At 41.3% G+C, this 18070-nt stretch overlaps 1 protein-coding gene across 9 annotated transcripts in view; it reads left to right on the top strand.

The window, feature by feature from the left end:
• The window catches only part of Cit (citron rho-interacting serine/threonine kinase), a 169420-nt gene that overhangs the window by 53846 nt on the left and 97504 nt on the right, over positions 1–18070 (top strand). For all 9 annotated transcript variants that reach the window (XM_063225749.1, XM_063225744.1, XM_063225743.1 and 6 more), the window contains exon 10: positions 10462–10645. In XM_063225749.1, the coding sequence (XP_063081819.1) occupies positions 10462–10645 (184 nt within the window). The remainder of the gene's footprint in view (positions 1–10461; positions 10646–18070) is intronic.

The raw sequence follows: 18070 nt of genomic DNA, 5'->3' as shown, positions 1-18070 counted from the left end.
AATGTGGGTGGTGAGTGCTGAGCTCTAATGAGTCCAGTGTGTTCGTCCTCCCGTCTGGCAGGAGGGAGTCAAAGGGTGAGACTAGATTTGCTTATCCAATACTTCTACCTTATAGGATAGAAGCTCCTTAGACTAGGAAAAGATTGAGCATATAATATTTGCCTCCCAGCAGCTGGAACAGCTTTATTGAGGAGAAGCAGACATACAATAAACCCCTAGGTATTTTAAGTGTGTAGTTTAATCAACTTTGACCTGTCATGTAGCTGAAACCATCAGACTCAAGCTGATGGACATGTGCAGCAGCCCTGACAGTTTCCTCATGTTCCTTTGTAAATTTTCCCTCTGCTTCTTCATAACCCTTTTTTTGTCCCCAGGCCACAGCTGTTCTGCTTCCTGTCAGTGTCAGGTTTTTTTTGCTGTGTTACCAGGCTGGTCTCAAACTTCGTGCTCAAGTGATTCTCCCGCGATAGCCTCCTGAGTAGGTAGGACTCCAGGTGTGTGCCATTATGCCTGGCAAGCTTGTGTTTTCCAATCTTTATATACATTGAGTTATACAATCTGTACTTATTTTTTTCTGGCTTCATTCATACAATATTATTTTGAGATTCATCTATGCTGTAGCATGCATCAGTTAATTTCTTTTTATTGCTGAGTTGGAATCCCATTGCATGGATATATCACAATTTGTTTTAGTCTTCTTGATATTTGTTTCCCAAAATGGCTACCTGAAGTAAAGTTGCTTTTAATCACTTGGGAACATTCTGTGCAGATTATATCTATGTCTGTATCTATAGATCTTGAGTAAACATTTAGGAGTAGAATAGCTAGATGATGTGGGGTAGCTGTATGTTTAATTCTTTAGGAGACTGCTGTACTTTTTTAAAGTGGCTGTACCATTGTGTATTCCTATCAGTAGTGTATGAGAAATCCTTCTCTTCATCTTGCTGGTACTCCAACAAGGAGATTTAAAATCCTTTGTGTCTCGGAATATGCTCAGTTGAGGAGACAGGCTTAAATTTTTTTCAAGTCAAAAAATTCTCAGAACTGGATGTGTAGTGTGTCTGTAATCTTAAAACTTGCAAAAGCTCAAGGCAGGAGGGTCCTTTGAGTGAAGGAGTTTGAGAGCAGGCTGGGCACCACGGCAAGATCTTCTAAAAAAAAAAAAGAGAAAATAATCTGAACATTCAGATAGATATTCTTGCTATTGACTTGGTGAAGAAGCTAGGTCCTTGCCCTTAAGAATAATCCACACATTCTAGATTTATCTCTTTGTTTCCTCCGAAAGGAGTGAGTTGGTTTGATACTTCTTAATGCTCGTAGGAACAAAGGCTCACATTGATTCTGAGACTTTTTTCTGGTAAGAATGTCTGACTGAGGGGCATCCACTGACCTAAGAGGAAACAATTTAAAACACAGCAAATGCATAAAAATTAACAGGTTCATAATGATATTGAAAGAGAAATATCATTGGTCATTTCTAGAGGTTGCTAAGGCACCAATTTGTTACCCTGAACGTTGCTAAATACAGGGAAAGAACTAACCATTAATCCTGCATTCTTGTTGGAATGTTATGGTAGAGTAACCAACTTGTTGATGTACTAACAAATGTAGAAGGAAAGGTGAAATTAGAAAACCACCGTTTTTCAGCCCTTCATGAAATAATGGCTGTGGGCCGTGATCATCATGATTCCTGAGACTGTTAGCTGGAAGGTTTGAGGGAGCTTCATGGTAGAGGAATCAGGCTGATATCATTGGAACCCATGGATCATTCTTAACATCACAGGAAGCAAAGCAGGCAGACATTGTGTATTTCCTAATGCCATTTGATACATCCAGGGCAGTATTAAAGCCAAAAGAATTGCATTTGTTCCAGAAGGTGCTGGGTTTATCTGCCTATCTGCAGGAAACAGGAAACAGAGAACAGAGAAATGTGTTAAATGATGCCATAAAGCCAGAAGGAAGGAAATTTTGTGAAGCTGCATGACTCTGTGTTTTAAGCCAATAAATAAGCTGGAGGACCACAACTTTAAGCTCAGACTGAACAACTTAGTCACTTATTGAAACCCTGCTTCAAAATAAAAGAAATAAGGAAAAGAGAAAAAAATGAAAGAAAAAAGGCCTGGGGGGTGATGCTTGGTACAAAGGCCATGGGTTTAATCCCTGTAACTGTCCCCCTTACCCAGAGGGGAATTGTTATAAGTTAAAAGAGATACGTCAAACAAATCAGTGTGTGGACCTTGGTCGATACTGATTTAAACAAACCAAGTGTAAATGGACTTTTTTGAGACAACCTGAAAACATTGAACACAGGCGTGATGTTAGATAATGCTGTGAAGTTACTATTTTGTTGGGTGTGCTGTGGGCATTGTAGGTCTGTTTTCTTTTTTAAAGCTCCTTATCTCAACTGGGAGGAGTTTTGCTCTGTAAGGGATATTTGGCAACATTTGGAGACATTTTGATTGTTATGACTTAGGAATGCTATGGACTTCTAGTGAATGGAGGGCAGGAATGCTGCTAGACACCCTGTAATACACACAATAATCCTCTCTCCCTAACAAAAACCGTCCAGTCTTCCACAGCTCTGCAAATGAGAAACCCCATGTTAGAGGTATCTACCGCTGCAGTTATAGGTAAGATGTTGTGATGTCTGGGTTTGCTTTTAATAATGAACAAACATTCTGATAGTTGGTTCTAAATACCCTGTAATACTGTCATTCTCTTGAATGGTTTTACATTGTCTTGATATGTTTGGTGCTACAGTATACGAAGTTATACTCAAAGATTTCAAGGAAAGAGATATTATGGTAACTAGTTTTATATCGAGATGTCTTGTGGTGAAACACTATTTTGCTTAAATGGTGATGCTTTGACCTGTGCTGTTTTGTTGTTATGCCCTCTTTTATCTCAATCTCCTTTTTTTAAATTATTTACTTTTTTATTTTTTCTTTTTAATTAAGGAAAAAAATTAAAAAAAAGCAGGATACATTATAGTAACCCACTTTGATTTCTTATTAACTTGTTTTGAAACCCTGTATAGCCCTTACCATCTTGCTTTGACTGATTTTCCTCTATTCTGCTTTGCTTGATAGTACCAAGTTTGAAAGTATAGGCAACAACTGTAAAGACAATAAGATTCATTATGACGCCCATTCCGGTTGACTATTATCTTCTTTTAAAGCCCTGTAATGTCTCCAATGTTTTGGTTTTATTCGTTACTGTTTTGTTCAATTTTATTATAACTGATGATATAGGCAATTCTTTTTAATATAGCAAGAGGCAGTATGGTAACCATTGTTGATCACTTAGTATTTTGTTTTTACATTATCTATTATGTTCATCCTTTTGATTTGACTGACTCTGTTCTGTTATGTTACATTTGGTTTTACTCTCTTCAAAAAAAGTATTAAGAACTGTGGGAGTAATAAAACCCAAAATGTGTAATTGTCATTGTACAAAAGAAAGGAAAAGAAAGTGCTCTAAAGAATATAACCGCATATATATTTAAGTGTATAAGATAGATAACCATATTACTGAGTTTTGTTGGATCATTGAACAAAACTGTTTCCAGTCTCACTGTTTGAAAGTCCACTTTATATACTTTAATTTTTAAACTTGAACAACTATTTCTCAGATACCAATATGTAATCTATTAACTAGTGATTTCCTATTGTTTATTTTTTCTGAAATTCTGTATAACTTGTACCCTATTTCGGTTTTTTTTTTTCTTTTTCTCCTTAATTAAAAAAAAATAATGAACAAACATACAAACAAGGTAAGATAGGATGAGGTGAAATGAGAATGGGAGCTGCTAGTTGAAGCTGTGTGAGGCCCACGGGGGAGTTCATTTTACTCCCTTTCTACTTTAGTGTGTATGCAAATTTTTGTAAACATTTATGAGGAAAATTTTTAAATGTTGGAGAAAAAGATACTAAAGCTCCACCTTGGTGAAACCCTAGGTCTGTCCAGATCCACCTTTGCAGAGAAACGCAGGCATGGCTAGTTGCAACTGGAAAAGTTCCTCTTTTGACTGTTTTCTTGTCTATCTAGGTGTTTCACAGGTGGTTGAGGACCTAGACTGAGAAGGAAAGAAAAAACAAAGCAAGGCTATAGAGATAAGAATCTGGTTCCTGTGCAGCCCAGAGAAGAGAGAAAGCATCTGTAAAAGCATAAATCTGTGGGAAAATATCAGTTGACTCCCAAAAGCTTGATATTAAGCAGCTTTGAAGGAGGAACATGGCTTTGAGGTATGACAAGGTTCAAGTCCATTGAGAGCAGCCACCAGAGAGGACATCTCCTTAGCTGTTGCAGCCAAAACCTAGCATTTTTAAAAAAAGATTGATTGATGAAAGCATACTTTCATGATGCTAACTTCCATATTTATTTACTTTGGAGACAAATTGACCAGCCCCAAAGTCTTTTCTTTATGACTCTTTGGGGAAGTCAAAGAGTCATGATGGGATAACTTTCTATTTACTTAAGGTTGTTACAAATCGGATCTGCTTTATCTTCCTTTTGAATTTCTTATACCTATAATGGGCTGAGTCATATCTGACCATTTCCTGCTGGCAGGGGAGGAAGTAGGAAGTAGGCCCAAGATGCTAGGCAGAATAATCTATCCTCATGGGCTCTTTTCTTTATATGTATTTAGTGACCAGCTTTATCTGCCGATCCCCTAACTTGGTCTTGTGGTTCATTCCCATGAGACATCAGCTACTGGATATCTTGTTCTTCTTTCCTTTGCAACCTTTTTTTTTTTTTTTCCTGTGAATTGCTCCTACTGTAGTAATTTGTTGCTCAGTATTCCTAAAATCTGTGCTCTTATATCAGTCAAAATGTGTCACTTGTTTTTAAAGCCTGTCTCCAGACCCTTCCATACCCTTTCTGTTTTTGTCACCACTTCTTTAGTGTAGGATTTGTCAGTGGACTGTCACAGACTTGTCTGTTACAGGTTTCCAGCCCTGACCTCTTCCGACCATCACTACTGAGATGATCGTATCAGTCTAGCACTCTTAAAGCTCTTTGTGGTATTATGTTCTGTCAATCCAATCCAGTGCTCCCCCTTCAATGTCCGGCAATTTCATTTTTAGTTACTCCGTAGCCTCATTACTCACAGCTCTCTTGGGTCATTGCTCTGGTGACTGTGGCTTTTTGAAAGTAGCACTCTTCCCCACTTCAGCTCATGAAGATATCTTTTAACCAGCTCTTGAGATTCAATCACCTCTATGACACTTGCCTGTGGGAACACACAAAAACTCTGCGCCCCATCAGCCAAGTTTGCCATGGCTCTGTGTATTCTCTTCTTCTCACACCCACATTCTGCCCTCTAAATAACATATTTCACTTTTTCTTGCACTTCTTAACATCAGTGAGATAGCCAATTTCTTGGGTAATCTTCCTTCACATTTGAATAGCACCCAGTTTATCGATTAATGAGCTGGATATCATGGTAGGTGGAATGAAGTTGAAAGTGTCTGTGATTTGTGAACATTATTGTGTTCTAGTCATAGTCCTGATTCATTATACCATCACACTTTATTTACTACTGTACATTATCCTTTATTTATTGTCGGGCTGGGGATTTAGCTCAGTGGCATAAGCACCTGCCTTGCAAGCAGGCAGTTGTGAGTTCGGTCCCCGGAGTCGTACCGGGCGTTGAACCCAGGGCCTTCTCTCTTAGCTGCATCCCCGTCCCTTTCCTTATTTTGAGACAGGATCTTGCTCATTTGCTAAGTTGCCCGGGCTAGCATGGAGCTTGAGATCCTCCTGCCTCAGCCTTTCAGAGTGCTGACATTACAGGTGCGCACCACTGTGAGCATTCATTCTTACGACACAGCACTGTCAGTCGTCATCTTTTCTGTCTGTTACACGTAACTTGGCACTACTGTCTGTAACTCACACTGATGATTAAAAGTTTAGGAGTAAGTGGCCATGGTGCCGCACATCTGTAATCCCAGCAATTTGGGAGTATGAGGTTGAAGGACCACAGGTTCGAGACCAGCTTAGGCAATCCTTGAAGCTCTGTTTCTTTTTTATTTTTCTTTTCATTTCTTTTTTGTCTTTTTGATACAGGGTCTTGCTATGCAGTTCAGACTGGCCTTGAACTCACTTTGTACTCCAAGCTGGCCTCAAACTTGCAATGATTTTTCTGCCTCAACCTCCTGAGTGTTGGGATTACAGGTGTGTGCTAAGATGCCTGGCTGGGACTCTGTTTCAAAATAAAATTTAAAAAGGGGCTGAGGATGCAGTTCAGTGGTAGAATGCTTGCCTTGCATGAATGAGGCGCTGGGTTCAGTCCCCAGTACAAGAAAAAAGAAGTTTGGTGGTTGTGATGGAACACACCTGTAATCCCTGCACTTGGGTAGCTGAGACAGAAAGATTGCTGTGAGTTTGAAACCAGGCTGGAGTACACAGTGAGTTCAAGTCCAGCCTGAATTACATTGTGAAATCTTGTCTCAAAAAGAAAAAAGCCAACTGTCATGGCACCTACCTGTAATCCCAACGTTCTGGAGGCTGAGTCATGAAGATTTCTGTGAGTTCAAGGCCAGACTAGGCTACATACTGAGACTGTCTCAAAAACAAACAAACAAACAACCCCCTCACCTAAATAAGAGGAAAAAAGTTTAAAAGGGTTTATTAGGTTTTTTTTTTTTTTTAATGTCAGTCCTTCATAATAAATTGGGTACTCTGAGGTACATCAATACTGGAGTTCCCCAAAATGGCGTGTTGCATGGACTTTTTCATCCATTCTTTTAACAAAATAGATATTAAACTTTGAATAGGGAAGCCAGATCTAGGTAGTAGACATCTACGTAGTAGTGAATGTGTTAAAATCTTTTCCCATCCTGCAAATTGTGTTCCTGTGCAGAAAGAAGGCAATAAGCAGCCGACCAAAATCAGGAAATGTTATGTTTTTAATAATAATGTTTGTCTTATGTGCTAAATAACTAAAGATGAGAGTGTGGTAGTCGGAACTCAGTGGAGCATGTCAGAAAGAACGAGAGAAAAAAGCCATTCAGTTCTTCTTTCATCGCCGTTTTTAAAAAAATATTTTTGAAGATGATAACCCCCCCCAAGTTATTAATGAGTCTCAAGATTTAAAAAAGGAAACAAGAGGGAATTTATAGAAGAAAAATTAACTGCGGCTCTTAAAATAGCTCTTTGTTTCTGAAAGCCTTGTTCTGCCATCTCTTATACTGGAAAAAAGGAAAAAAACCCTCAAAAAGTTACTTGTGTAGCTTCTGCCACCAAAGAGAATGTGTCCTGACATCACCTCAAATAGGCTGATTTATTTAAAAAAATATATATATGCAGAAAGAACTTCCCCCACTATTTTTCTCAGTGGCTTTTACCAATGAGCAATAAAGATTAATGCATGCTGTATTTGTTGTTAGGGAATGTGGTAAGTATGTATCGGCAAGGAGAGCTGATGATTTCATAGTACCGTATCAGGAAATATTAATACAGGCACTCATTAACATATTTTTCAGACAGAACAATGTCAGCTTTTAAAGCTTCTTCATTTAATTCAAACATGAAGTACCTTCCTTGGGGCCTGCATTGTGCGAGGTGTTCTCTCTGCAGCACCCACACCTCTCGTCATTTAATTATATATTTGCTGGGCAAATATTTATTATGTACTTTCTGTGTGTTTGGCACCGTGCAGTGTGGTAGGGTGCTCTGTGTACTTCCAGCAACACAGATTCAAAACCACTCAGTGTGATTTCAACGTCCTTTCAGTACAGTTTTTTTTAAGAAGTAGTAATAGTAGTAGATTGCTTGAGTATGCTAGACAAATACTGTGTTCTGTCACTGACCTATATCCCCAGCCCTGTACCTTTGTTAAAGCAAAGCAAAAGAAAACAACTTCTGCATACATGTGGTCCTACGAAGCTCTTCTCAGTTTTCTGTTGTACTTAACTAACTTCCGGTCTTGAGGGTCACATCCTAGCTTTTAATCTATGTTGCAAATATCTCACCTGTGACCAGCGAGCTGGTGTATTTCCTGTTGACATTTTCCTCTCAGCCTGAAAAGTTATGTAGCCCTCTTTCCAATCTTGCCTACATTAGGCTAGCTTTGAGCATGGTCGAGTTTTATAGATGGATCTTATTTTATGGTACAGAAATTCAAAAATCATAATTACTTCACAGAGGGTGGCTCCTGTCCTTCTATTAATCATACTCCTTGCTCAGAAATGGAATTCTATTTTAGTCTCCGAAAGATAAATTAGTATATAGTGGAAAGGGATTTAAACTTGTGCCAGGAATTAAATGATATAATAGGATTAACATAAACATTCACCTCAGTGTGTCTGTGCCTTGGTATGTCTGTGCCTTGCCAAGGAATGAATATTCAATGCAGATTCTGCTATATTTTAGCCTCTAGTAACTGCAGCATCTGCCGTAAACACACGCCTCATGTGAGCCATAATAATAATGGCAGGTAATCTTTATAGGGCCGTACTATCTGCTAAGAGTTGTGCTAAGTGCTTTATATGGAGACTGTTTTCTTTAAACCTCTCCACAGCTTTTGAGATAGTGATTCCCTTGTTAAAGCTGCAGCTTAGAGTTGAAGAAGTAACTTTCTGAGGTCACAGACCTTGGCACTGGTGGAGCTGGGATTCGAACTCAGTCAGATTCCAGCACATGTGCCATTAACCACTGTGTCTCCCTATCTGTGTCATCTGCAGAGTCCTCTTCATAAAATTCATATCTTTACCTGAGTTTCTTTATTTTGGAGTGTAAAACTTTTTCTTTTCATTCATATGAATTGTAACTTCCATTAAAATCTTTTTTTTTTTGCTTAAAAATATATTGAGTAGTTGAAAACAGATTGATTTGGGCTTATATTGCTGGAAGTACATGAGGAATGTGGGCCGGAGCATTCAATTTAAAATTTCTTTCCTAATTTTTGAGGTATTAAGCAAGTAGATTCTGACACTAACAGTGATGATTTAAATTCTCTTGAGAGAGCTTGGAGGTGTTAAATAATTTTCTGGTAGTGCACATTTTATATTTTTGATCTCTCTCCCTCTCCCACCTCATCTCAATGCACCTGAAGCCTGAGAATGTTCTTTTGCACTTCCCCAGAGCAGCTAGACCTTTGGCTGGGTCCCCTTTCTCTTGCACGTATTTCTGCTGCTACAGTCGCTTCCCAGCACTGCTTCAGATGTTGTTGTCATTGGGGGAGCTTTGGAAACAGCCAGATTCTTTTGAGTCTGTAAGCAGAAAACAGACTGCTGCTCATATCTGGCATACGGCTTGGTCCAGGACACGAGGAGTTAAAAAAGAAGTCTGGGCCCTGAAGGGCTGTGACAACTGTCCTAGGGGGAGCTCTAGCGAGCCCTGGCGGCAGTGACTCATGCTGCTCTGTCACTCAGATCAGCATTGGCCCCTGCCACGCAGGCGGCCAGGTGGGGTTACAGCCAGAGCAGGCACCACAGAGTGGGGAGCGTGCAGCCTGCACTGCGGGGGATGTGATGCTGGCTCGCCATCTGCCTGCCCCCCGACCAGCCCACCACGGATGCCTCAGCCCGCAGCCATGGTAACGCTTCTGACCGGAGACACCCCCCGGAGCCCCCGAGGATGGGCAGCCTCCTGGTGACTGATGGACAAGTGTCCACCTCCCTGACGGAGGCAGCGTAGTAGGTCGGCAGAAAGCAGAGAGGATGTGATGTGTGCCGAGCTGAGAGTCATGCCGTAAGGAGGTAGGAGCCGTGCTGCAGATGTCCGTCGTGCGTCCCACCATCAGTGAGCGGGGTGCTGTAAATCACCGGCAGGAACTTTATTTGGCTGATGTTTCATTATGCTGATTAAACTGCAGTGGATTCGATGGGCATGATTGCACTGGGGAGGAGGGATAATGAACTAAAAAAAAAAAGTGGTTAATAAGATCTGCGAGTAGACTCATTGGATGTGAATGAACTAGACTGCAGTGGTACCCTAACATGAGTTCCAGAACCTCGCAAGTCCTCTTTTCCCTTCCTTCCTCTCATTTTGGCTAATACACGAGACACAGATGTTCCCTCTTTCACTAAGATTAGCACTAACTATTAATAATTTAGACCTGGAACAGGGACTAAATAGGTTTAGGTTGTCTGACATCTCAACTCTAACCAGCAGATGCCCTGTAGAAGCCTTCTGGAAATATCAGGAAGGAACGACTTCCAGTGAGTTGTCTAAGGGCTTTCCTTGGACCAAGTGACCTGTTTGAGTTTATCCTCCACTTTACCCCAGCTGGGCAGGCAGCCTGTCTGCGGGTTGGTGGCCATGTTGGCAGGGAAGGGGTTAATCTCTTGTTGCTGTAGGAGCTGAGGCTGGGTCTGCCTGTGTGAGGAGCTAGATTGAAAGCAGGCGCTGCAGTGCTGTCGCCAACGCCGAAGAGTAAGATGCTTTTCTCCGCAACAGTGTGGAATCCATCTGAATTTTTTTCTCTCCCACCTCTTCTTGTTTTTCTTTAACCAGCTCCTCCCCCCTTCGTTCCCACCCTCAAGTCTGACGATGACACCTCCAATTTTGATGAACCAGAGAAGAATTCGTGGGTTTCATCCTCTCCGTGCCAGCTGAGCCCCTCAGGTTTCTCCGGCGAAGAACTGCCGTTTGTGGGGTTTTCGTACAGCAAGGCACTGGGGATTCTTGGTAGATCTGAGTAAGTGAAAATCTGACTTTCCAAAGGAGCTGCATGGATGCATGGCTTACAGAGCCAAAGGTGGGAGGGTGGGGGGAGTGCGGCGGAGAGAGGCTGCTGATCTGCCTGCATTTGGAAAGCACTCTACCTGTTTGGGCTCTGGTGGGCTAGACTGTTAATATCCTCATCTCACGGTATCTAACATATCTGTTCGTGTCTGTGGCATCCTAATTGTCAATTCAGTACTTTGGATTAGTTTTTCAGTCTTTGGTCTTCTCTTAGGGGGAGGGAGGAGAGAGTGGGAGATTTCTAGCAGTGCATATCCTTGGTCAAAAGGGAACTGTGCAGGAGTTAAGATGAGCTACCCATTTATTTCTCCATCTATGGATCTGTCTCAAGTGGGTGGATGGTTGCTATCTTGGCTGTATGGGAAGAATCCTAAAAACCGTGTCTCATAAGCTAAAGGTTTCCTGATGGGTTTAACTGAGCTGCAAGTGGCTGAACTAGAGCTCTAACAGAGAGATGATGCTCGGCTCCTCTCCAAGTATGCTGCAAGATCAGGGATCTGGCAGCTGAGCCTCCCTGAGCTCGGAGAGCACAAGCGGACAGAGACAGCCCCGTTACTGTGAGCCACCAAGAGGGAGTGTGATACAGTTGAGACACCGATATGCAGAAACTGGGCTTGAAAGGAAAAAGAAAAAAGGAAAAAAAAAAGAAAGAAAAAACCAAACAAACCAGGAGACTAGAAAATAAAATATAAATATCACTGTAAACCTCTTGACCTAGTAGGTCTTTCTCCATTCTTACAAAAGCTATTGAAAAACGCATTAGCACAGTGCTTAGGTTGGAGGGTCCTTCCCGGTTTCCTAGAATTTCTGAAAATGCAGTGGTAGCCTGTGGATGTGGGAGCTTGATGACATTCTGTTTTCAGGGGAGCAAGTTCACCAGGAAGGTTTTGATCAGCTATGCTATTGCCCAGATGCCCTGGCTCCTTCACTTTGAGGTTTTTGGGGGGTAATGTTGGGTAGTTAGTTGCTGCCCACTTAGGAGACAAGCAGAATTTGATTTTTTCCTTGGCAGCTTTCACTCCCTATTTGCTGTGTTTGTAGCTTAGATATTGATTTGAAGGGATGTCGTATTGGTTCCTGGATGGTGTTTCCCCTGGGTACTGTTTTGACAGTAAGGTTCCTGAAAAGATTTAAGATTTTTATGGGGAGCTGGGCATTTGATGTAAGATAGGATTGTGGACTGTGATTCAGTTCAAGAGAAGTGGTTATGTTGAAAGATGTTAAGCTGCTCTTCATTCTCTTGACTGAGGTCGGTGCTTGGAATTCAGGTGGATTTTGGAGGTTTTAGATTTCAGACCGATTTGCTTCACCACCCAAAGCAATCTGGATGATAGCAGGAGAAGCAGCAATCTAACTAGCTGTTGAATGTGCTGTTAAATGGATTTGAGATGGCCCAGCAGGGCTAGGAGGTTTTGCTTTGGGATCGAAGGCAGGGCAGAACTGGTGGCCCAATGGTAAAGGATGCGTGGTTCGTGGGCAGTATAACCTTGACACACACAGCGCACCGAAGGTCACCAATTGAACTAGAAAGAGATGAGTGGGGACTTGTAGTTCTGGTTAATAGTGGTAGGCTGACTCAATCAGAATGGAAGCTTTCACTTGAGGTGTTCAAGAGTGATCTGAAAACCAGAGAGGACATGGGGGAGTTAGATTTCAGGGGCAGAGGGAGAATGATGTGGAACATCTCAGGCACTGCAATTAATCTGAAGGAGTGTGTGATTAATTGCATATTTTTTAAGAAGGCTCACTGCATCTTTTTGCTTTTCACAGAAAGCTCTCTGACAGGGGCATCTCAGTGTTTAATGCCTAGGTACTAGATAAAAATTAGTTGACTTAATTTACTCACAATGCTTTCTTCTAGAATGTGTTTATATTTTTTACTATACTAGGAGATTGCTGATCACCTTTGGTAGTTTGACATCTGTCTCTTGGCATCAAATGTTGTGCTCCAACAGAATATTTAATAAAATTTTCTTTAAAAAAATCTATAGAAATAAAATCATGTATCTGCTATCTGGAATACGGAATTGAAATGGTTCTATTTTGGGGGAACTTTAATGTCTTTTCCATGGCAGTTTGGGGTTGGAATCAGCAATTTTTTTTTATCTTCTGTCTGCATGGATGTTGCTGTTAGACTTGGCTGCTCTATCAAGGTAGCTCAATGGGTAGAGCTTGCAACATCATTTTAGAAATTCACTCCACCTGTTGGATGTAGGTGACCCTGGGCATGTTAGACTATAATGAATTAGAAATCCAATAAGTGAGAGGCTGTAATGGAATTGCTTAGCAGCTCCTGCAGTTTTATTGGCATATAGTTACAAAATTAATTGGTAGGGGAAGACATTTCCTGGGGATGTCAACTTTGCCTTCCAGTGACCTCAGATTTCTTCTCGAGCCCCTCCCTGCACTGTTTTCAGCATCACAGATTCTTATTTACACATGCTGATTACCTGTGCTGTTACTCACTTTTCACACACCACTGAGGAGACTGTATGTAGGTGTCTCTGCGCTGTGCTAGGCAGATTGATCCCAAACTTGTTACCAGTGGATTGAATGAAATGCTCAGAGGTAGAGCTAATTGAGCAAGGAATTTTCATGGAGGCTGTGGCTATGAGAATAATTTTTGTTGTGATTGCTTCTCATTTAAGAACTCTTTTTTGGGGTGGAGTACCCTAGACTATTTTTAACAGTTGAGTGTACTATTGTTTTAGGTTTATCGAGAATCTTTATTTCGGCATTTCTGTGGAAGAAGCATAGCAGAGGTCCTTGCCACATGAAATAGTGAGATCAGGAGAGGCTGTAGAGATCCAGGGTTTTCTTTGGGCTGAGACTGTGGTGAAGTTAATTTGCAGAGTAACTGGTGCCTCTTTTCCTTTTTAACCAACAGCAACCTAAACCAGAGTCTCAAGTTTTGAGTGTCTTGAGTATTCTTCTGAGCCTCTATTTGCTGGAACTTCACAAGAGCAGGGTAGTAAGAGAAATCAGTGTGTTAAAGGTTTAAAAATAAAATGAACCCCAGCAGTCTTCCCTCCCCTGCCAGCATGGGGTACATTTCTTTAGGTTCTTCCTCCTTCCTCCTAGATCAAGGCACTGCCTTATTTAAGCTTCTGCTGAAACAGTGCATTTCTGCAAACCTTCAGTATAAACTCTATAAGGTAAAAACTAGTTGGCTCTATTTTTTGAGTTAGTTCTGCCCCTGATGGTTTTCTGCTTTTGGAGAAGGTGCAAGTTTTGGAGAAGCAATGAGATCTCAGACTGAATTTCTGGGATGTTGTTTTAGGTGGGCTATTTTAGGAAGGGAACCCTCTCTTCTTTTGCCTCTGGGCTTTTTCTTTTCCGTTTGGGTGAATCTGAAAATGTACTCATGGTTCAAACATTCAAACATGGTGGAAGAATGAAGTGTAGGTGCCCCCACTGCCTTACTAAATTTTAGAAGAACTAGTGTTTGGCACTTTTTTCTTGTTTTGTTGGGCTCCTTCACAGGCCGTTCCATCAAACTGTCAAATGGGATGACAGTAATACCTTGGGTAGTATGGGAAGTATCCTTCTATAGGTACAAGATATGGACAGAGCTCAGTAATAATTAGGTAGTCCAAAATCATGTCATACCTGAAACCTATCTTCCTAGGCCTTAGAAATTTTCTCCTAGAAAGGCTTAAATGTCCCAACTAGTTACCTGTTGGTAAAAGGTAATGGAGGGTCAGAATTACAAGACTCAGTCCCAGAATGGGCACTTCCTCATCAAACTGAGCACATAGAAGCCAGTTTGATGAGGAAGTGAGCCATTCAGAGAATACAAAACAGATGCCTTTGTTGCAGAATAGTACCGTACAAATTGGACACTCAACTGCTTTAGGAAAGTCAGCAGAGTAAGGTAAACTCTGATGAGGGGGCACTTAATACATAATACTAATCCCCAGTGCCTGCCGGATAAGAGTAATGATCCTTTTGGGAATGCCTGTTTACCCACTGATAGGGACTGGGATCTCTAGGTCAGGGCTGGGTCTTATTTATCCTGGTTTTTCTGGAGCACAGTACATTGTAGGTCCTCAGTTACTACGCTGTCACTAAACTTAGCAGTGTAGTAATGGGAGGTAAAATATTTGAGTTCATTCCTTAAAAGATAGTGAGTTTGAGTCAGTGGAGAGGAAAAGTGGAAAGAATTTCAAGTGGGCAGAGTGATAACAGCCTATCTTTCCAGGGTGCCAACTCTGTACCAGTCACCATTCTAAGCACTTTATACAAAGTAACTCATTTAAATGATACCAACAAGATACCATCATCATTCTCATTTTATGTGCTCGGAAATGGAGACATGGAGCGGTTGAGCCACTTGTCCAAGGTCATGGGGCTCAGCTCGGGTTTGATCTCTGGCATTGTGAGTCCAGAGCCTCTTGGCCACTGTGCTGTATGTTGCTAAGCATAGATGCCACAGGTGGAAGAAATAGGGAATTTGTGTAGGGTAGATTGGGGGCCTCCATGGGAAAGGAAAAACTGTGAAGTTGGGGTAGGGTGGGATGAGAGCTGATAGGCAGGGCTAAATGCTGAGATTTGGGCTGGGGATTTAGCTCAGTTGCTCAAGTGCTTGCCTAGTAAATGTGAGGTCATGAGTTTGATCCTCAGTACCAAAAATAAATAAATAAATAAATAAATAAATAAATAAATAAATAAATAAATGCTGGGCTTTGCTTAGAGTGTCAGTGGGTTTATTGTATAGCTCTTGTGCTTGTCTGATTTCTTTCACTTCTCATTTAAAGACTTACTTGTGTGTGTGTATACATATACATATATACATACATGCATACATTAAACACTTGCTTGTATTTTCTTTCCCTGAGAGTTCTTATTCCTGGAGGAGAAGCTCAATGAGGACAGGAAACCTCATTGACATTCTCTCCACCATGTCTACAAGCTGCTCAGTAGGCATTTGGTGAATCGATCCAAATCAATTTATGGCTGCAGACCTCAGGTTTCTTGATGACTCTGAGGTCTGTGTCTCTTCAGTTATAGTTCTGTACTGTCAGTCGCTTTCCATTTAGCCTGCCATGGCTTGTTCCAGTGGAAGACGGCCTGAATTCACCAATCAGTCCTACTCCTTTTTATTGAAATACTTGGCACATAGGAGGATTTCCCCTTAAAAATTGTTTTCCTTCTGCCTTGAGTCAAAGGCTCTTTGACATTATGCTTGCAACCCAATGCCCTATCACATTGTCTCATCTTTGATTTGATTTTTTAGGTAGTCAGTGACAACAGCATCTTTTCTGGTACCTGAAGGCACATAGCTGCTGTGTTTCCCCAATACAGATATTTAGCTAAGTAGCTCCTGCCCATGGTTACTGCCCTCAAGTGGCTTGTGTTGTTTCTGCTCTTCCGTTCTCTGGATCATGTGTTTAACACTTGTTCTGTGTGTTTTGTTGGGTTTTCTCGTCTCTTGCACATTCGGCTTCTTCTTTCTCCTAGTCAAGCACATTTTGTTCTCCGACTTGCTTTATTTTGTTCTCTATTTAGACTATACATACTGCCTCGCAGCCTGGCAGGACCATTTCCACCGCCTTCTCACTTGTCTTAAAGATACCTTTAGGAAATCGAATCCAAACAGTCCTATCCCAGTCCAAAAGATTAGGTTCCAAAAGATCTGTCAAGTGTGTGCTTTGCTGGCCTACACATGCTAATTTGCATGGTTGCCTCGGATCCCTGAAGAAGACAATGATTGGCTGAATAGTGATACACGTTCCTAAGCTCTGCACCAATTCTTTCATTGCCTAAGTGAATATCTCTAACTTCTCTGCTTTCCTTGCCGTTTATCTCCTGACCTTATCTCTCTGACAACCTTCCTTTTTAGGTGTACACTCACTGTCTTTTTTTCCATCCCTACAACACTATTGAGATGGCTGTCTCGGAAGCCCCTGATTACACTCAGTCAGCAAATCTAGTGATTTTTCAGCTCGCCATGTGTACCATTAATTACCACATCCCTCTGGACAGCTTCTACTGTGTTCTTTACTGTATCATGGGGACTTGGTTTTCCTCCTACCTCTCTTTGACCGTCACTCTCACTCTTGTATCATTGCCATCTTTGTTTTAAATCCTTGAAATACCATGTCCTGGTACTATGTGATCTCATTCAGTTCCCTGACTTTAACTCCCACTTCCTCCTGACCACCTTCCTCATTTTATTTAAGAAGCTACCACTTTCCCTACCCCTTCCTGATAAGAAAATAGCAATCTTTTTTTTTTTTTGTCTTTTTCATTTTTATCAGTACCGGGGATTGAACTCACGACCGCCTGCTTGCAAGGCAGGTGCTTACACTGCTGAGCTAAATCCCCAGCCCCCGAATATAGCAATCTTAAACTCTTCTTCTGCCTACCTTGCCATCCCAAGTTATATTTCAGATGACACTTGCCACCATGTCCATTGTTCTGTCCTTTTGCTTGGACTTTTGCAGTAGCATGTTAACGATTCTTTTGTCTCTGGTTTTCCTGGCTATATTCCCTTCTCCACAGAGGGTGGAATTCTTCCAAAGCATAGGTCGGATGATGTAATTTGCTCGCTGAGACCTTCAGCGGCATCCCAGTGTGCACAGAATTAATGGCCTCTCCTGAACTTGACATTCAAGCCCGGTACACAAGGACCCTAGCCTGCCTTCTCAGTTGTACCTCCTACTTTTCTTTTCCCCTATATCTGGCCAGACTGCCAAGGTTCATTGAGGACAGGACCATGTTTTCCTTGCTTTGGTCTAAAGCAGTGGTTTGCCCTGGCAGGTCTAACATTTGTTGAATTAAATTAGGCTAAAGTGACCAGAGATTATGCCAATTCTTTTTACACAATTCAAACAACTGCTAATGAAAGCTCTCATCTATTGGGCATCTCCTGTGTGCCCAGAACTGTTTGTTCTGAGGGCTTTACATACATTATCTCATCAAGTTCTTACAATATCACACAGTAGCTCTGTGAGGTAGCTGGTATTATCTCTATTTTCCAAATGAGGACACCAAAGCTAGGGAAGGTTAAGTTTTTTTTTCCCTGAGATTTTGCAGGTGTACTACGTGTAAGACTTGGACCCATCTCTAGTTCTCTGTGTATCAGGGCCATCTTAAATGCTTAGCAAGCATTCTTATTTAGTCCCAGTAATACTCATCATTTTAGAGATACAAAGCTAATGATCGTGAAGTCTGGATTACTTCTGAAGATCATATAGCTTGCACATTGCAGAGAGTAGCCAACTTTTAGCTTGAGAACTGATTTTAAAACATTGTTTTTTGGGACAAACTGTAGCATACCTACTTAAAGTCCAAGATGGATCAGTGGCACACACTTGTAACTCTAGCTATTTGGGAGGCTGAGTCAGGAGTATTGTAAGTTTGAGGTTAGCTTATA

Source organism: Cavia porcellus, unplaced genomic scaffold (assembly GCF_034190915.1).
Source record: "Cavia porcellus strain 051 isolate PalLab524CR breed Dunkin Hartley unplaced genomic scaffold, mCavPor4.1 scaffold_16, whole genome shotgun sequence".
In the NCBI taxonomy this organism is placed as follows: domain Eukaryota; kingdom Metazoa; phylum Chordata; class Mammalia; order Rodentia; family Caviidae; genus Cavia; species Cavia porcellus.
The sequence above is the reverse complement of the archived record's forward strand: the minus strand, read 5'-3'. Positions and strand labels throughout refer to the sequence as shown.